This window comes from Acinonyx jubatus, chromosome B1 (genome assembly GCF_027475565.1).
Source record: "Acinonyx jubatus isolate Ajub_Pintada_27869175 chromosome B1, VMU_Ajub_asm_v1.0, whole genome shotgun sequence".
In the NCBI taxonomy this organism is placed as follows: Eukaryota; Metazoa; Chordata; class Mammalia; order Carnivora; family Felidae; genus Acinonyx; species Acinonyx jubatus.
Window position 1 is genome coordinate 79,988,725 of NC_069382.1, and position 19,071 is coordinate 80,007,795.

A 19,071-nucleotide genomic window follows, 5' to 3' on the forward strand; every position below is an offset into this window, starting at 1 on the left:
TTAGGATGTACCCTTCCAGTTCTCATACACATACATATACTAAACATAGCAGTTTCTTTCTTTTACACAATAGGTGTTTGTTTGTTTGTTTGTATTGTTTTTAACCGTGACTTAGTTTTTATACTTCATAGTATAAAGTCAGTTCATATGTGTATACCTGACTGCATGGTGTTCCATACATTGTGTGGATGAACCATAAATTATTCGATTTCTCCTTTCCTACTAGTAGAATATTGGGCTTTCTTTAAAAAAAAATTAGCTACAGTGAACATCCTTCTTTATACTTTTGTGAACATGAAATAACTGTTTAGGATAGGTTTACAGAATCTGAATTGCTGGGTCAAAGAGTATATGGATATTTAAAATTTTGATATATACTGTCCATTTCCTTCTAAAAGGCTTAAAGACTTAAAAAAAATGACTCATTTAGGGCTGTAGAATTTTAAATCATTTCAGAAAGATGGCTAGGACACTGTTCTCTTTGTATTTTCAGTCACCCTGAAAACCTTCTCCTTTTTATCCTTTCTGATTCTTGAGTTCTGCTTTTACTCAACATCTCATTTTCTGGGCCCATACACGTTCCAAGCTCTGTCTTGGGTGCTAGGTTAGAGGACATAGTTCTTGTCAGCAGGTGCTCCATGTAGAGATGCCATTTTACGGTCTTATTACACCAATACGAACTATCCTTTTACCCTGTGTTACTAAGGATTTTTACAACAGAGACTTGGGCTGTTTTCTGAAGTAACTTTTTAGTTACATACGTAAAGTTTGTTTTATATAAATGTGTTCATAGTATTCATAAGACTAATATTAATGAGCTTTTCCAGCTTACTAGATATATCGCATAAAGGTACATATTAAGGTATTACATAGAGGCATATGTATTGTAAAAAGTATGAGATACCTAAGTGCCAACTTTTTTTCTTCAATGTAGGAATGGGTTGGACAAGTGGAAATAAGTGCCCTTTCTCTTATGTACAGGTAAACCTTATAGTAACATAAGTAAACAAAAATAAAGTCAGTGGGAAATTAGTATATTCCGTTGTGCTAAAATAGTTAAAATAGCAAAGCTTGGTTGTGAAGCATCTTTTCTAAAGTTTTTTAAATTGTCTCAATAAGATTTTGACATTAAATATGTCAGTGTTTAGAAATTTTAATTCTCAAAATATTTTTGGAAAGAAATACATTTTTCCAGGCCTGTAAACGATACCACTTATCAACTTCATAGAGGAATGATTTCCTACTTTCTCAGGGCCAGTAGCATCAAATGGCCACTAGTACTGAGGCAAAAAATCATGTTAGTATTTTACTACTTCTGTCTAGTAGAGGAGCAGGTGAATGCTTTATTTTTTTTCTTTTTGAAATTTCTGTATAAAATTTTGTCTTCACAGTTTTTGTAATTTTGAAGACTCCTTTTAGAATTATATTTAAAGATAACATATGCAAATTATATTTGAAGTTTTATTTTTTAAAAAGATGCTTTTATATAGGTACCTTACAACTTATTCTATTACTATCTTTTATTTATTGCTCCATCTCCAATGCCTGGAACACATATGTGCCTTAGCACATATTAGGCTCTTGCATGAATGAATGAATGAATAAATGAATACTTAAATCTCAAATCATGAAATACATTCCCTCAGAAGTAATTGCTAAATTTTATTTTCAGGAAAGATTTTATAATTTATCGGGAACCAAATGTTTCTCCTTCACAAGTAACTGAAAATAATTTTCCTGAAAAGGTAAGAATTTTTCTAAGTGTTTCTAAAGGATTTAAGTAAAAGAATCACTTGCCACCTTGACCTTGTAAGCTAAAATTTAAAGTGACTTCTTGAAATGTTTTTTATGAAGTTTATGATAATTTTTAAAAGTTCCTGTTAGTCATTACTGAATCATATTTTGTATTTGATTTACCCCAGAAATCACAGTGGAGAACTGTGTCCTAACATTTCACTAGAGGAAAAAACATTGCAATACTAGTGTATATGATTAACTAGACTGTTTTGCATCAGTATAAACATTAAGTAGTAAAATAACTTGTGAAAGTAGGTTCTGCCATTGCATCCAGAAATACTTGGATAATAGTGATTTATTTTTGATTATAAAGATAATTTACTGGCCTACGTGTTAATATCTAGTCACAGACTGGAAACAACTGAAAATTTATGTGAGCCTAGAAGAAAAAAACCTCAATTGATTCATTATTAAAAGAACTTTGTTTTAATTACCTGTTTTGGAATCATCCAAGCCAAGTTGAAGTGTTTTGTCATCATGCTAATGGTGGTAAGGGGGAGGAGAATTGAGCGAAATGCTGCCTTTTTAAAAAGGACTTTGGAGTTTCTTGGCTCTGGATTTGGCCTTTCCAATCCAAGTTTTGGATCATGACATAATCTAATCAAAATCAGTGTGTATTTCTCCTTGTGTAAGTAGTTGACTAGAAAGCATTTAAAACTGTAAAGCATCAGGGTGCCTGGGTGGTTGTCAGTTAAGTGTCTGACTTTGGCTCAGGTCATGATCTCCTGGCTTGTGAGTTTGAGCCCTGCATCAGGCTTGCTGCTGTCAGTGCAGAGTCTGCTTCAGATCCTCTGTCTTCCTCTCTGTCTGCCCCTCCCCTACTCTTGCTTGCTCGCTCTCTCAAAAATAAATAAACATTAAAAGAAAAAAACTGTAAAACATCAGAAAAATTGAACTTTTGATTGTGCCTCTTAGAGGTAAGCATTTTAATACGGTTTTGGAGTATTTAATATTTCTTACAGTCTTTTAATGGTCTTTTTAAATAGTTGAAATCATGTTTTCATGTATTGTGTCCAGTTTTTGTATCCTATAAGCATTTCCCCATCATTAAGAACTTTTTAATTTAATGGCTGTGTAACATTTCAGCATTGGATGTACCATAATTGACCAACTTGGAGCTTTAGGTTGCTTCTAAAATAATCATCTTCTATTTGGAAATTATTTACTAGTAAGAGAAATTGGAGGTATAAGTTGCTATGTAAGTATCATATATGAAGTGCTAAAAGATGTCTTTAATTTTTCCCTTTCAGGTATTACTGTGTTTTTCAAATGGAAATCATTATGATATTGTCTATCCCATAAAGTATAAAGAGAACTCTGCAATGTGTCAATGTAAGTATCACCCTTGTGCTTGTATGGGAAGTAATATTTGTAGGCTATCTAGTCAATGCAGACAAGTCAAAGAAAATATACTCTGTTTTGTTGTATAAAAAGATACACGAAGAATCTCAGGTTAGCAAAAATGTTAATATTTTATTAAAAACTTGTTTGACTAGGAAAAAATGGAGCTAGTAGCTTGAGTTCAACCTGTAAATATGAAGTTCTTTCTTTCTTGCAGTCTTTTATTTCAGTAATAAGGATTTGTATGCATTTTTAAAGTTGTTAGTGTAGACCTTGAAAATCTAAGTGAACAAATCAAGCATTTGATTGTTTTGGCTCTAGAGCAAGCAGGGTTTCTTAACCTTGGCACTATTGACATTTTGGGTCAGATAACTCTGTCGGAGCTGTTGTGTGCATTATGAGATGTTTAGTAGTGTCCTTGGCATATGCTGTGTAGAGTGTTCTCTTTCCCATTGCGACAAGCAAAGAAATCTGTCCAGATTTTGCCAGGTATTTCCTAGGAGGATAAAATCCCCTCTCCTTCCCCAGTGGAGAGTCACTGCTTTAGTAGTTTCTTTCTTCTTCTTACCTTTATTTCCTTTATCCATCTGTCTGATGAAGTGCACCTCACTCACACAGAGCAGCAATGCTGGGCCTGTAGCAGCTCTTTCCTCTGTTCTTAAGCTAGTCGTGACCAGTAAAGATATGTGTAGTGCAGTTTTTAAAATTGATCTGTTTTGAGATTTGAAAGTCTATTTGTATCTTGGGCTGTGTGCTTCTCTTCCAGCTGGTTAAAATGTAAACATTTCAGCTTTAGGAAGGATAGCTCCTGGAGCCTACCTTACCTGTACTTGTCAGTGCCTGTGGTTTGAATGATAATCAGGGGCAGAAGAAAGGTGATCTGTGAGAAGGTGGTCTTTTTGGCGACTCATTTAAAGGGTGGGCACCTGTTGATGAATTTTTAATTTCATAAAGATCACTGCGATATAACCAAATGAGAGTCCTAAATGCCATGTGTAATTTGTTTTTAAGTATTTGGTAATAAATATTTCAGTGGTTCCTGGAAGGTTTTTTTAAAAGCAAAAAAGTTGTCTGAATATAGTTCTTTCCTTCAGTGACTGCTGAGAATACATTTATTTTTTGAGTCCCTTGTGAAATGTTTTCTATCCAGTATCTGAGTCTCTTAAGGTTGGGCACGTTGTGTGACATCTCATATTCTCAAGTTTCCTCACCTGTACAGTTAGAATAATAACACTTGACTGCTGGGCTATTAAATATGACCATACATAGAGGCTTCACACCGTGCATGGAATGTAGCAGTTGCTCAGTATGCATGTTTAGCTTTTATTGTCATATTTGTTTTACACTTATGATACCCTTTTGTGTTGTTTTAAAAATGGCAGTATCTTATGTAATGATTTTGAATTAATAGCACAGACAGAAATTCTAGTTGCTCTCTAGATAACTTCCTGATTAAATTGTGTTATTAATCATAAAGTGTGACAGGTGCATAGTTAGGATTTTAGAGGCCTGGGCAATGGACATTGTCAATTTTATGTTAAAACATAAAATTAGTGTTGCATAATATTTCTCTTATTAATTGCAGCTCTCCTTTATGAATTGCTGTATGAAAAGGTGTTTAAAACTGATGTTAGTAAAATTTTGATGGGGCTAGACACCTCTGAAGTAGCTGATGAAAACAACAGTGAAGTATCAGATTCAGAGGATGACAGTTGCAAGTAAGAATGAATTTAAGTCCTAAAATGTCTTTATAGTGCCATACAAAGAAACAGTTCAACGAATGTTTCTGCATGGATTTGCCTCACATATAGAGATATTATGAATGGTATTCCTGAAATACAGCAACCTGCAGTCCCAGTTTCTTTTTTCCTGCCACTGATTTTATCTAATTTCTATTACGGGATTGTTTTTGAAGTTGATGTTTTGGCTGCTAGGCTTTATTTCTACATAATCTAGATGTATATGTGTAGAATAGATTTATAGTGTGTGTAATGTAAAATTTTAAGGTTAACCAGGTAATTGTTTACGTATCCAGTGATGCAAAAGAGCCATTTTTTATTTCCTTGACTTTCTTTAGCATATTTAAAAAAATATTTATTTATTTATTTTGAGAGAGAGAGCAGGGGAGGAGCAAAGAGAGGGAGAGAGAGAATCCCAAGTAGGCTCTGTGCTGTCAGTGTGGAGCCTGACAGGGGGCTCGAATTCACAAACTGTGAGGTCATCCAGGACCTTAACTGACTGAGCCACCCAAGCTCCCCTCCTTGACTTTCTTTTATTGTTTTTTTAACTTAGATTCTAACGCCTTTCTTTTTCTTTTTTGGATAATAAAGGTCCCAAGTTGGGGTATAAGTATGTGAACAGCTCTGAATAATACCTCTGTTTAGGTTGTGAACAAGCATCTTTTTTTTTTTTTAACATTTATTTATTTTTGAGAAGAGAGAGCATGAGCCAGGGAGGAGAGAGAAAGAGGGAGACACAGAATTTGAAACAGGCTCCAGGCTCTGAGCTGTCAAGCGGGGCTTGAACTCAAGGACCACGAGATCATGACCTGAGCCGGAGTTGAATGCTTAACCCACTGAGCCACCCAGTGCCCCCCCCCTTTTTTTTATTAAAAGAATTTTTTTTTTAACGTTTATTTATTTTTAAGAGAGAGAGAGCATGAAAGGGGGAGGAGAGAGAAAGAGGGGTGAACAAGCATCTTTTAACTTGGAGTCTCTGAGGTGTTTTTTTTTTCCATGCAGGATGATGGGATATATTAGGGTAGTGATTAAAAGCTTGGGGCTGTGGACAGCCAAACCTGGTTTCAGTCCTGGCTTCCTGCCAACTAACTAGACCTCGGGCAAGTTACTTAAATTCACTAGCAGGTCCTAATTCTATAGCTATAAAATTAGGATATGTTAGTATTTCCTTGAAGGAGGGAATTTGTAAGAATTAAATGAAATAAGGTGTAAAGTGTATAGCGTAATTGCTAGATACCGTGTTCAACATTCATTAGTTTTTATTGACAATATTAAGACATTTACTGTGTATTTTATAAGAACCTATTGTATTCAATTCCTAGTAGAGCTAAAAATATATTATCCCTAGTATGCGAGAGTATGAAGGTATCCTACTTGAAAAAGAGAAAAAAAAAGGCAGTGCTGGGGGAGTGCCTGGGTGGCTCAGTCAGTTAAGTGGCTGACTCTTGATTTTGGCTCAGGTCATGATCTCATGGTTCATGAGTTTGGGCCCCATATTGGGCTTTGTGCTCACAGCCTAGAACCTGCTTTGGCTCTCTCTGCCCCTCCCTTGCTCATGCTCACTCTCTGTCTCTCAAGAATAAATAAATGTTAAAAAAAAAATCCTATTTGGTGTTATATACTGTAAAACTAGAGAAATAAATGAAATTATGACTTAGGATATCTAATTCTTCATTAAATACTTCTATATATCTTTTTTTTTTTTTCTTTTACGTTTATTTATTTTGAGAGAGAGTGAGTATGTGCATGAGCAGGGGAGGGGCAGAGAGAGAGGGAGAGAGAAAATCTCGAGCAGGCTCCATGCTGTCAGTGCAGAGCCTGATACGGGGCTTGATCTCACAAATCCTGAGATCATGACCTGAGCCGAAATTAAAGAGCCGATGCTTAACCGACTGAGCCACCCAGGCACCCCTTAAAATATATCCCCTTTTATCTGAAATTCCAGGCATTTGTTGAATTATGTTTTTCTGATTCTTGTCGGAAAACTTGATTAACTACCATTTCTTTGTAAGAGGGAAATGATGTTAGAATCTGTGTCTGCTATGGTAAATTTAGTTTTAGAATAGGCTAATTAACTTGAACAGATGGAAGTTCTGCTCTGTCATTTAACGTGACAGCTGTCTGATTAGGATGTGCCATTGAACATAGGGGAAGTTGAGGGAGAGAATGACTAGCTTGTTATAACTTATTGTTTGTGGTTGGTGTGGAGGGACTTAGGGACTTCGGCACATGCCCTTTGGTTGCTGCTAATAGTTTTAGCAACAGTTGGGTCTGATATGGCAGATGAATTAGATGAAGTATGGAGTTAAGGGTAGTATGTTGGAGTTTACAAGAAAAGGTGTGATTATTGTAATGCACAATGTTTTTATACTGTGCTAGTGTAGCCCTTGGAACATGGAAGCCTTTTTTAAATTAACTTTTTGTTGCATTGCTAATACTTTTTTATTTGTATTATGTCTGACTTAAGGAGGACAAGGCTTCAATTAAAGAAGAATGCCACATAATTGTGGCATAGATTGGATTGGCATAGCTTGGTAATAAGGAGGAAAGACCAAGGATGTCACTATACTGTTGTGCCTGGATTCTTTTCACATTCGTTTTGGTTAGTCCTGAAGTAGTGGAAATTGTCGGTGATTTTTTTTTTTAGTCTAGACTGAAGGTGATTGGGGTCTGTTAAATATTGCTGAGGGCATACATTTGGAGATTGTTCTGAAGACTAGAGATTGATTTACTAAGGAGGAAATGTAGGACAGAAGACTGTAAGTAGTTTCTCGTCTCATCTCCCGTTTGACCTGCCATCACTGTATTCCAGCTTTGCCAGTCTCTTGGTCACCTTAGGGTCTTTCCACTTGCTGTTCTCCTGAAACAGCTTGGAATACTGCTTGGAATACTAAATAGCCATATGATTTGCTGTCTCATCACCTTTAATTCTTTATTCAAAAAGGCATCTCAGCAAGTCATTTTTTATTTTATTTAATTTTTATTATTTGAGCCTGTGTCAAAACTATCACTTCTGCTACCTGGCCCCCACCCCACCCCATAGATAGCACTTATCAGCATTTAACACACTGATTACTAAATTTAGTTTGTGTCTGCTCTCATTAGATTACTGTGGAGTATTTTGTTTAATGGAGCCTCATCTGTATATTAAAAGGATATTTTTACATTGAATGTTTTTATAAACTGAACTTTTCTATGCACCTAAATTTAACAGTTTTTTGTTTGTTTCTGTTTTTTTGATTGAGCCATACAATAAGACTTATTGAGGAGCACCGGGGTGACTCAGTTGGTTAAGCATCTGACTTTGGCCTCAGGTCATAATCTCACAGTTCGCATGGGCACGTAGGGTTCTGTGCTGACAGCTCAGAGCTTACATCCTGTTTCAGATTTTGTCTCCCTGCCTGTCCCCTGCTTGCTTGTGTGCTGTCTCTGTCTCTCTCTCAAAAATAAATATTTAAAAAAAAGAATTACTGATAAAAAACTTTTTGACTTATATCTTATATACATACATACATATGTATGTATGTGTATAAATACACCTTTATACTGAGACTTTTTAGGAGCTCACTGGAATATAGCTTTAACTTTTTGGAACATCACTGTGACTTTGGAGATGTTTATATGAGGTTAGGATATGTTAATTGCATAAACATACTTTTGTACTTTTAATTAAGGTTATATTTCTTTCTTTGTAGGAGTAAAACTACCACCGCTAATGATGTGAATGGAGTTAAATCTTTGTCAAGTGATCAGGTATTTTTCTTAATGGTTTTAACTAGTTCTTCCATATAAGTACATGAATTTAGTCTTAATTTTTTTTAACATTTTCAGTGGAGTCAGGATCGTCTGACTGTGAGAAAAATTTTGGTGGCTTCCTAGTTTATTTTTTATTTTTTAATTAAAAATCTTTTTAAATTTAAATTGAAGTTGACAAAGTGTAATAAGGCTTCCTAATTTTGTAAGTTTTCTTCTTTATTTGATTTTACTCTTGTACGTATCTCAAAAGTGTTTTAAAAGCATTTCTGTGTTGATTGGACTTCCTCACTTTGTTTAGCACCCGAAAAACAATGGGAACTCTCCTAGCCTTCCTTTGTCAAGAAAGGTTCTTAAGTCACTTAATCCAGCAGTCTATAGAAATGTGGAATATGAAATTTGGCTGAAGTCTAAGCAAGGTGAGTTTAAAAAATCTGTGTATTTTCCATAAATTTGCTTTGTGGCATTTGAAAATAAGTCAACTTAATATTCTGATATTGTTTACAGCTCAACAAAAACGTGATTATTCCATTGCTGCTGGCTTACAGTATGAAGTTGGAGATAAATGCCAAGTAAGTGATTATGTAGAGGAAGAAAAGATTTTACTTGAAATCTTATTTTATTCTAATAGGATCTAAGAAAACAGCTCAAGTTTGATGTGTTGTTAATTGGAGATTTTAGAAGATATTTTATCACATACACATTTTAATAGTTGTAAATATTAAGCTTTTTGATCCATTAGAATACGTTGTAAAAATTGTGTGTATGTCGATGGTGTCCCATCACATGATCTTTAAGAACAATGTCAGTCTTTGATATTACTTGTTTGAAAGAAGCCGCAATAGCACTTTAGATTTTTAGATAGTTTCATTACACTTGCCAAATTACCAAAATTGATTTGAACTTGACATTACAGGTCAGTTTTATGGAAGTCATCTGGGAAGATTTTGATAGATACATAATGGTTTTATGTTAGACTGAGAAAAGAGTGAATAGTAAGGAAGTTTTGGCATTGACTTTTTTTTTTAATATAATTTATTGTCAAATTGACTTCCATACAATACCCAGTGCTCATCCCAGCAAGTGCCCTCCTCAGTGCCCATCACCCACTTTCCCCTCTCCCACACCCCCCCCATTAACCCTCAGTTCTGTGTATTTAAGAGTCTCTTATGGTTTGCTTCCCTCCCTCTGTAACTCCCCCCCCCCCCCCCCCTTTCTTTTGCCCCATGGTCTTCTGTTAAGTTTCTCAAGATCCACATATGAGTGAAAACATGCCATTTACTTTGAATAAACTATTGCTCTGGATTTAAGTAGCGGATTGGAAAAGGGGAAATTTGGATTATATCAGTTCTTAACTTAGAGTGATTTTGCAATCCTCACTGTGCATTTGATAATGTTCGAAGACAATTTTTGTAGTCCCACAACTGGGGAGGTGCTACTGACATCTACTGGGTAGAGGCCAGGGATACTGCCAAACATCCTACAGTACACAGGGCATCCCCCCAAGCCCCCAGCAAACGCTTGTCCAGTCTAGTGTCAGTAATGCCAAGGCTGGAGAAACTCTGGGTAATTTCCAAGGTTCCTTTACTGTTTTTGTTTATGAAAAAATGCTAATTCCAAGACAGAAATAACCTATATACTATTTGGTGATAGAAATAACCAAATATTGGGGCGCCTGGGTGGCACAGTCGGTTAAGCGTCCGACTTCAGCCAGGTCACGATCTCGCGGTCCGGGAGTTCGAGCCCCGCGTCGGGCTCTGGGCTGATGGCTCAGAGCCTGGAGCCTGTTTCCGATTCTGTGTCTCCCTCTCTCTGCCCCTCCCCTGTTCATGCTCTGTCTCTCTCTGTCCCAAAAATAAATAAACGTTGAAAAAAAAAATTTTTTTTTAAAAAAAAAGAACCAAATACTATTTGAAGATAATGTTCGTAAAAATATGGTTTTCATTGAAAAGTGTTGCCTTTTACAAACTACTTTAAAATAGCCATTGACAAACATTTTTCCTTGTAGAGGTAACACTCATTTCCTGTGTGGTAAAGTATTTTGTAAAAAGCCAGTTGACCAGGATTACCAGCATCAAAGACCATCTATCTTAAGTTGTAAAAGTGTTCTGATTCTGAGGTATTTGAAAGTGGAAGAAGAAGATATGATTCATTTAGGTTCTTCCTTACGGAGTTGTCAGAAATGTGGTATAATCACAGAACAGAATTGTGGAATTTTTTGTTACAGTGATTTGGAAAAAACCAAAAGAGTAAATCTAGGGTTTAGGGCTCCTCCTTCCCTTCTCACTCCTCCTTAACAGAGAAGAATGCTTATCTTATGCTGCATCACTAAAACTGTTACTCATTGTTTTAAATCATGCATATTTCCTTTGAGGTTGCAGTTGGTTTTAGTAAAATACATGCTGTTTGTAAAGTAGATGCTAAGCAGATACTTGCTTTTTTTTTAAGAGTATTTTGTTTCTATATCTACTAGACTATTTCAGGTAAAATTTAATTGAAATCTGTTTGGAAACTGTTTTGCTATGACTCAAAGGTGCATTTATACTCAAGCATACAAGATGTAGTTTAAGTTTTTGGTACAAATTAACTTCAGAAAGATATGTTTTATTGTTAGACTCTTGAAGAGAGGAAGGCAAAGGGTCCTTTTGTGCTTAATGAATAATGAAACCTCAGCTTTAGGATTTTGATCTAGTTAAAAAAAAAAAAAAGTAGGTTAAGTTGAAGCTGCTGTACATCGGGCTTTAGTGCAGTGATCAGCCCTGTTCATTGAGTGTCGTTTGACTATAGGAGGAAACTGAAAGGCTTTCTCTGGTCACAGATTGCTATTGGGTAATACAGTTGTATATTAGATAACATGGGATGGATCTATTTTTAGAAGGCAAAAAGGTCTCAGTTATACATTGTCAATATTGGAAAAGTAAGACAGTAGTAATTAAAATAATAGTTGCTCTCATTCATAGAGTGGTTGCTGTGTGCAAAGTTGCAGTTAGTGTCCATTCTGTATATCCTATGTGCCTCATTCCATCTCCATGAGTGATGTAGGTACTATTATTAGCTCCATTTTGCATGGGAGGACACTGAAGCATAAGTATCTTGCCAAAGGTCATATTGCTGGTAAGTACAAAAAAGATGGGCCTAGAATCCTGGTGTTTGCAGTGCTATAGTCCTTTGTTCAGAACCAGGACATGCTGCCTTGATTGTGCTCTTGCTTCTCCCTGAATTACTTGCAAAAACAGTTCATAAAATTTTGGAAGTGTACACAAAGAAAAGTCTTTATTTTAGCTAGAGCTACAGAGGCCTGGGAGGTCAGAGAAATATTATTTGTGGTGTACCCTTTTGAACTTGGTTTTGTTTTTAACAGTGTATAGTCATCTCTCTAATTGAAAATGATAAAAATTTAAAAGGTGATCATTAACGCAAAGGAAGCGGGTGACTGATTTCTTCTTTCTGGAATTGTTCAACAGGTTAGGTTGGATCACAATGGAAAATTTTCTAATGCAGACTTTCAAGGGGTTCACTCTGAGAATGGGCCAGTTTTGGTCGAAGAACTTGGAAAGAAGTATGTACTACTCTTCAACTAAGACATTTACGGTCTCTTCCATTTAGCTTAAGTCATGAGGAATTCTAAATGGCCCTGTGTGTTTATAAATACAGTCAAAAATACTGCCTCTTAGGAAATGGATTTGTTTAGATCTTATGAAACAGCAGTTTGAGTTTAAATTTTGTGTTTTGTGTGTTAACATTTTAAAAACTTGTTTTGCTTACAGTTTCAAATGTGCCATTTGTCACAAAGGCAGTTTGGGAAATTGGCTATAAATTGTAACTGTAAAGTGGGGAGCATTGGAGGACAGGGGCCAATGTTCATTTCTAATTTTCATTTAACACTGCACTGCATGTAGTTAGTTTTCAGTAAATGTCATATGGAGTAGTGAAATACTGTGGCTGACTTGCTGCCACAGTCTCACTTTACAGCATCTTTCGTTTCAGTTGCTGCTGTCTTTATTAGAAAAAAGGGTAATAAATCACACCTAAACTTTACTACGGAAAATTTCAAATACACAAATGTAAAGACAGTACAGTGAACCCCAGTGTAAGCATCACCCTGTTTCGGCAACTGACAGCATTTGGTAATCTTTTCTAATCTGTTCTCCCTAACTGCCCCCTTTTTAAAAGTGAGAATGGGATGGAATATTTTAAAGCAAATCCCCGTCACCACACCATTTCTTACAGACACTTAACATGCTTATGTGTTTCTCTCACATAGTAAGGACTCCTTCCTCCCTACCTTAACTATAGCACTATCATCACATCTAACAGAATAAACAATCATTCCTTTTTAATCTGATCTTTTGCTTAGATTGTGATTAAAGCTTTTTAGTCTTTAGTTTTTTAGGTTGGAAAATATGCTTTTGATTTATGTCATCTTAGTTGACTAGAATTTAGGATTGCTAAATGCTTTGTACGTTAATTTTTAATCTAAGAAACTATAAAACTAAAATCTTCCATAAATTGAAAATATTTATGCAGAATACTTAAAAATTGATCTTCTTTCTAGGAATATTATGTTATTATAAGTCTTTCTGGAGCTCCCGGGTGGCTCAGTTGGTTAAGCATTCGACTCCTTGATTTTGGCTCAGGTCATGATCTCACGATTCATGAGATTAAGCCCTGTGTTGGGTTTGTGCTGAAGCGCAGAGCCTGCTTGGGATTCTCTCTTTCCCTTCCTCTATGTGCGTGCAGCTCTCTCTCTCTTGCTCTCAAAGTAAATAAACATTAAAAGAAAATAATAAGTCTTTTTCTTTCTTTTGAAGACACTCCCCGAAGAACCTCAAACCACCTCCTTCAGAAAGCTGGAACACCGTGTCAGGGAAGAAGATGAGAAAACCTACTTCTGGACAGAATTTCCACTCTGGTTAGGATTATGTCCAATTAATCTTTCTTTGGAGGAGGGGTGATGGTACTTGGGCTTTTTTAAAATTATTATTACAGGAAAATGATGAGGTATTTTGGCTTCTTGTCACAGACATGGATTACAGAGGGCCAAAGAATCAAAGCAAGCCAATAAAAGCTCCATCAGCACTACCTCCTCGACTCCAGCATCCTTCAGGAATAAGACCACATGCATTCTCTAGTCATTCTGCAGGGTCACAGTCTCAGAAACCCTCCAATGAGCACAAAAATCTTAATAGGACACCCTCACAGATCATAAGGTAACCTCCTGAATGCAAGAGAAATATAAATTGAGAGGCATTTCTTTTATGTGCTAAATTACGTGAGTTTAAACATTTGCAACTTTTTGTTCATTTACTTGTCTATAGTATATTAAAAGTATTGTTGATAAAATACCATGTGAAGATTTTAGTTCTTTTAGATTTTTATTCTAATTTATTAGAATTACCTAATTCTCTTCAGATAAGTCTAAGTAATTTGAAGGTAAGGCATCTTTATTTTTGAATAACTTTTTTCAAATGACTTGGGAGACCTTATTGTAGCCAAATCTTACTCTTGCACTTAGTTGTTTTCTGGTAGCTTGTAATATGTTAAATGTTGAATTTCAAATTGTATTCCTATTCCTTGGGTGGGGATGTTCCCTTTATATACTCTTTATATAGGAACTTAACCAAAATGGTTGGTTTAGTTCTGATAAGGTTGTGTTGTTTGTGGTAATGTGTCTCATATTGAATGGGGTTACAAGTTTTGTAAGTAAATGTAATCATGAATATTAGCAATCTGACTGAATGTGCGGAGACAGATGAACTTCAGGATCATAATTTTCCTGTGCAGTGGATTTTATTTTTTCCCTAATCTGCCTTTTTGTGGAGTAGTTTATAGCCCGTTGGAGGAACTTTGAGAGGATGTGTCTTAAGTTGAGGCTGTCCTTTTCATGCGAACGTGGCCGTGTGTCTTGTGGATGCTGGAGCCCTCCTAGGTTGCTGTGACCAATGCCTTACCCATTCCAAACCTCCTATCCCCAGTTGCCTGAACAGTTAGAGCATCAGCTTATGTATCTAGCTCTGGTTTGAAGTTCCTTTATTTTTAGCTTTTGGGCATTCCCCTTTCTTGGGAATATACTGAACTTTTTGTCGTTAAAGACAGCTTATGTAACATCTTCTAGACAGTTGTAGGTTCCTAGGCTGACATTACAAATACACTCTTAGTTTTCTGGGGCTATTATAGCAAGGTACCACAAACTGGGTGGCTTTAAGGATCATAATTTTTTTTTAAATGTTTATTTTTGAGAGAGAGAGGGAGGGACTGGGGAAGAGGCAGAGAGGGAGACAGAATGCCAAGCAGGCTCCTTGCTGTGCACACAGAGCCCCATGTGGGGCTTGAACTCACGAACTGTGAGATCATCAGCTGAGCCATAGTCAGATGCCCAACTGACTGAGCCACCCAGGTGTCCCAACAGCAGAAGTTTATTTTCAGTCTTGGAGGCTAGAAGTCTGAAATCAAGTTGTCAGTAGGTGTATGTTCTTTCTGAAGGCTGGGGCGGGGGGGACTCTTTCATGTTCCTCTCTGTGGTGTTGCCTACAGTCCTTGGTGTTCCCTGGTTTATGGATGCATCACTCCTCTGCCTTTATCATCACATGCAGTTCTCCCTCTGTGTCTGTCTCTCTTCTAATAAGGATACCAGTCATTTTGCATTTAGGGCCCACCCTACCCTAGTATGACCTCATCTTAACTTGATTACTTCTTCAATGACTCTATTTTTAAGTAAAGTCATATGCACAGGTACCAAGGTTTAGGATTTGAATTACAAAAGCACAGTTTAATCATAAAAAAACACCACTACTTCAAGTCTCTAACATTTTTCTTTTTAGTTTAACAAACTATTAGGGGTAGGAAATTATATTGTTCAAAGTCCAAAACATTCAAAAGTTTATTTATTTGATAATTCTTCCTATTCCTATTTTCCCGGTGATCTAGTTTCGTTCTGCAGAGGCCATCCTGTGTTAGCAATTCTTGTGTATCCCTGCAGGGATACTTTATGTATTTGTAAAAAGTAGGTATATATTCATAGTCAACTTTCCAAAAGTTCTAATGAGAACAAATGATTAAAAATCATTCAGAAGAGGGGTGCCTGGGTGGCTCAGTCGGTTAGGTGTCTGACTTTTGATTTTGGCTCAGGTGTGCTCAGGTCATGATCCTCATGGTCATGAGATCGAGCCCTGCATCCAGCTGTCAGTGCGAAGCCTGCTTGGGATTCTCTCTCTTTCTGCCCCAGCCGTGCCTGCATGCGTGTGCTCTCTCTCAAAATAAATAAGCGTTAACAAAGAATAAAAAACTCATTTAAAAAAAATCCTTGAAGATGTTACTTCATCCCTTAAGGTTAGTCATACACACACAGTCCTGAGAATTGCCCTCGGCAAGGAGTAGTCAGGGCCTTGAATTCTTGGCAAACCCAGCAATAATGTGTCAGGACATTCAGGGCTCCTCGTGGGTTATTGCTCCCCACAGACAGAATTGGAGCCATTAATCAAGTAGTTGTGGCTGAAGTTTGTTGTTTGGACATTAGACTCCATTAACATCCAATAGCTTCTTATTCAAAGCAGGCAAAGTGTTTCAGAGGACTAACTTATTTTGAATATTAACTTTGGAAACCTAAAAATATGAAGTAAATATAGGAATGTCATAGGCAGAATTGAGATTTTCCTTTAATAAAATTCTCACTTTTTTAGTAGACTTGAGAAGGATCATTTTTTTCCCCTTGAACACAGATACTCTTTAGTGTTTTAAATATTAAAGAAAATACACATACACTACTAAATAACTAACTATGATTTTATTTACTACAGATTGAATTTATGTCCGGTGTGTTTCTCGTGTTGTATCCAATCTCTTAGGAATTGGTAGAATAACCAATTGTGAAATGTCTTTGTCTTATTAGGATCTTTTTTTTTTTTTTTTAAATGTGTTAGCTGTATATTATAACACTTCATAGGAGAAGGCAGTGGGTGATTTATAGATATAAAGCTTCAAAGAATTTTTAACATTTGACTGATGACAGGAGCCTGTTGTATTTGCAGTTAGTATACCTTCTCCACTGTGGTTGTGAGGGTGAATTTTACTAGTATACTAACACAAATGTAGAGACTGCTGATGATTGAATACTCGATAATAATAATAATAATTCTGTATAATTAAAAAATCTAAAGTATGGAATTTTATAACTAATAGTCCAATTGATTTAAGCCCATTGGTTTATATTTAACACATTCGTTTTGAATTCTTTTATAGAATAAAAGAAGTTATAATTGTAATGTTGGATGTGAGACCTCACTTTTTCATTTCTTACTGATATTGGTCTCTTCCTTTGGAGATAATAAAATATAATAGAAACCTAGGATTGACATGGATGCTTTCATTGTGCAAGTGCTGAACAGGAATAATGTCATTGCTGGATATCTCTTCTTTAGCAAAATGCAAATAGGAAGGATTTGATTTTTGCTGTGTGGTGGGTGAGGGTGAGATGGACAGTTTTGGGTGATGGGACACAGTGTAATAAGGGTAGTGTTAGCTTTCCAGAGATGTTGTAGCATGTGCTGAATCCTCTCTGAGATATGAGAAAGACTGGTTTAACTAAGATTATGAAGGTCCACATTTGCTCCTCTGCCTCCCAATTGGGATTGACATCTGCCCTATTGGAATTAGGGTGTGATTTTAAGTGGGACTATCCGAAGACATGAAAAGGCTATTCGTAATTTTGGACATAAAAAAAATGAGATGGTATCATTGTGTCCTCACTCTTTAAAGGAAGTTACATGTTTTTGTATTGTGACAGTGTGTTTTTCCTGTAGGTTTTGGATTTTCATTTTCCACTATTGTGGAACTATTTGACATGGTAGAAATAGTATTCATACTGCTTATAATAGGTATAAGCCATATAAACACATTAGAGTTATGTTATAGGTTATTAAACTACTTGTGTATTTTTTGTCATCCTTCTTGGACCAGACTTCCGAATGAGGTGATGGTAGTCTTATTTGCAGTTAGTATCTAGTTGGGTGTATTTTAATTTTTATTCTTTTCAGCTTTCTATTTCTCTTCAGTATCATCCAAAAAGCGGGAGATGGTCCTGGTGTCTGCTTTGAATGTTTCCCTTAGTACAGAAAATGAGAGTGCTCTTGAGTTTTAAACTAATAACTTTCTCTTTCTTTTAAAAGTAAATTCTATGAAAGTATTGGAATATGGCATAAAGAGTATATATAAGTGTTTAAATTTCTGCCCTGATGAAAAGAGAAAAAAAAATTTCAATTATTTCTGTATCATTTAGAAGTGAGTTATATTTTTCTTTTTTTTCCCCTGTTGTTAGTCTTCTTGACTGTCATGTAGCGTGAGCTACAGGAATTTCCATTTACTGAACATTTATTAGGCCATCAAAAGTTCTGTAATATCGTAGTGTAGCTAAGTTAGTCAAATACTGTATTGCAAAAAAGGTTATTTTATTTAGGTACTCAAACATTTTGTCTTTTTTTTTTTTTTCATGACAATGTTTTATTTGACAGAAAACCTGATCGTGAGAGAGCTGAGGATTTTGATCACACGAGTCGAGAATCTAACTATTTTGGCCTCTCCCCAGAAGAGCGCAGAGAGAAGCAAGCTATAGAAGAATCTCGTTTACTCTACGAGATTCAGAACAGAGATGAACAGGCTTTCCCAGCCCTTTCCGTATGTATAAAAAGAGATTTTAAAAGTTGTTTAGAAGTCTGTCCTTAATACAGTTTTTATATGAAACCATAGTTTCTAATGGTAGACTAGTTATTTTTAAACTGCAAGGTACCTTAAAGATCATTTAGTTGCCCTTCCTTTTTACATTATTCATGAAGAAGATGAGGTCTGAAGATATTACTAGTTGTTGGCAGAGTTGATGCAAGTAAATTGGTTAGCTCACTTCTAGTTTAGTATTTTCTCCTGAACCAAAACAGAATATATTTATTCTGTTAGTTATGCAATAGATGTTCACATTCAGTAAAAAAGATACATCTATAAAATCAGGAAACTCTTCAGTGTCCTTTACTAAATACACCAGGACCTAATATATCCAAGAAGAGTTGTCAGAGTATTGGCTGTTGGGAGGTGCTGCTATATGTAACCCTGTGGCTTTGCCCTTGCTCTGTGTGTCAGATGCAGGGCTATGATGAATACCCCTCTGATGAAAGAAATGTTCTCTTACCCTTGGGTTTCTTCATTCTTTTGGGGGAGTCAGAAGGAAAAATAGTTCTCCTAGAGAGTGAAGTAAAATGCTCTGTGAGGAGGGTTCATTGGCAGCATAGAGAGAAAGGTAACCAATTCAGTTTGGAAGTAGTGGTAGCCCTGTGCCTGTGGTCTTTTAAATATTGGTAAGTGGTACCAAGTGCTGTGTGATTCAGAATGGTGGTTGGGCACTTTTTTCTTAACAATGGATTAAACAAATGAAATAGAACGTTACAGGAGGCTACCA

General features: G+C 36.0%; 1 protein-coding gene across 1 annotated transcript in view; it reads left to right on the plus strand.

Moving 5' to 3' along the window:
* The window catches only part of OTUD4 (OTU deubiquitinase 4), a 45,463-nt gene that overhangs the window by 13,895 nt on the left and 12,497 nt on the right, over positions 1-19,071 (plus strand). The window contains exons 4-14 of the mRNA XM_015081651.3: positions 935-981; positions 1,673-1,745; positions 3,048-3,129; positions 4,724-4,856; positions 8,573-8,630; positions 8,932-9,049; positions 9,138-9,202; positions 12,095-12,189; positions 13,442-13,542; positions 13,654-13,840; positions 18,137-18,299. Of these exons, the coding sequence (XP_014937137.2) occupies positions 935-981; positions 1,673-1,745; positions 3,048-3,129; positions 4,724-4,856; positions 8,573-8,630; positions 8,932-9,049; positions 9,138-9,202; positions 12,095-12,189; positions 13,442-13,542; positions 13,654-13,840; positions 18,137-18,299 (1,122 nt within the window). The remainder of the gene's footprint in view (positions 1-934; positions 982-1,672; positions 1,746-3,047; positions 3,130-4,723; positions 4,857-8,572; positions 8,631-8,931; positions 9,050-9,137; positions 9,203-12,094; positions 12,190-13,441; positions 13,543-13,653; positions 13,841-18,136; positions 18,300-19,071) is intronic.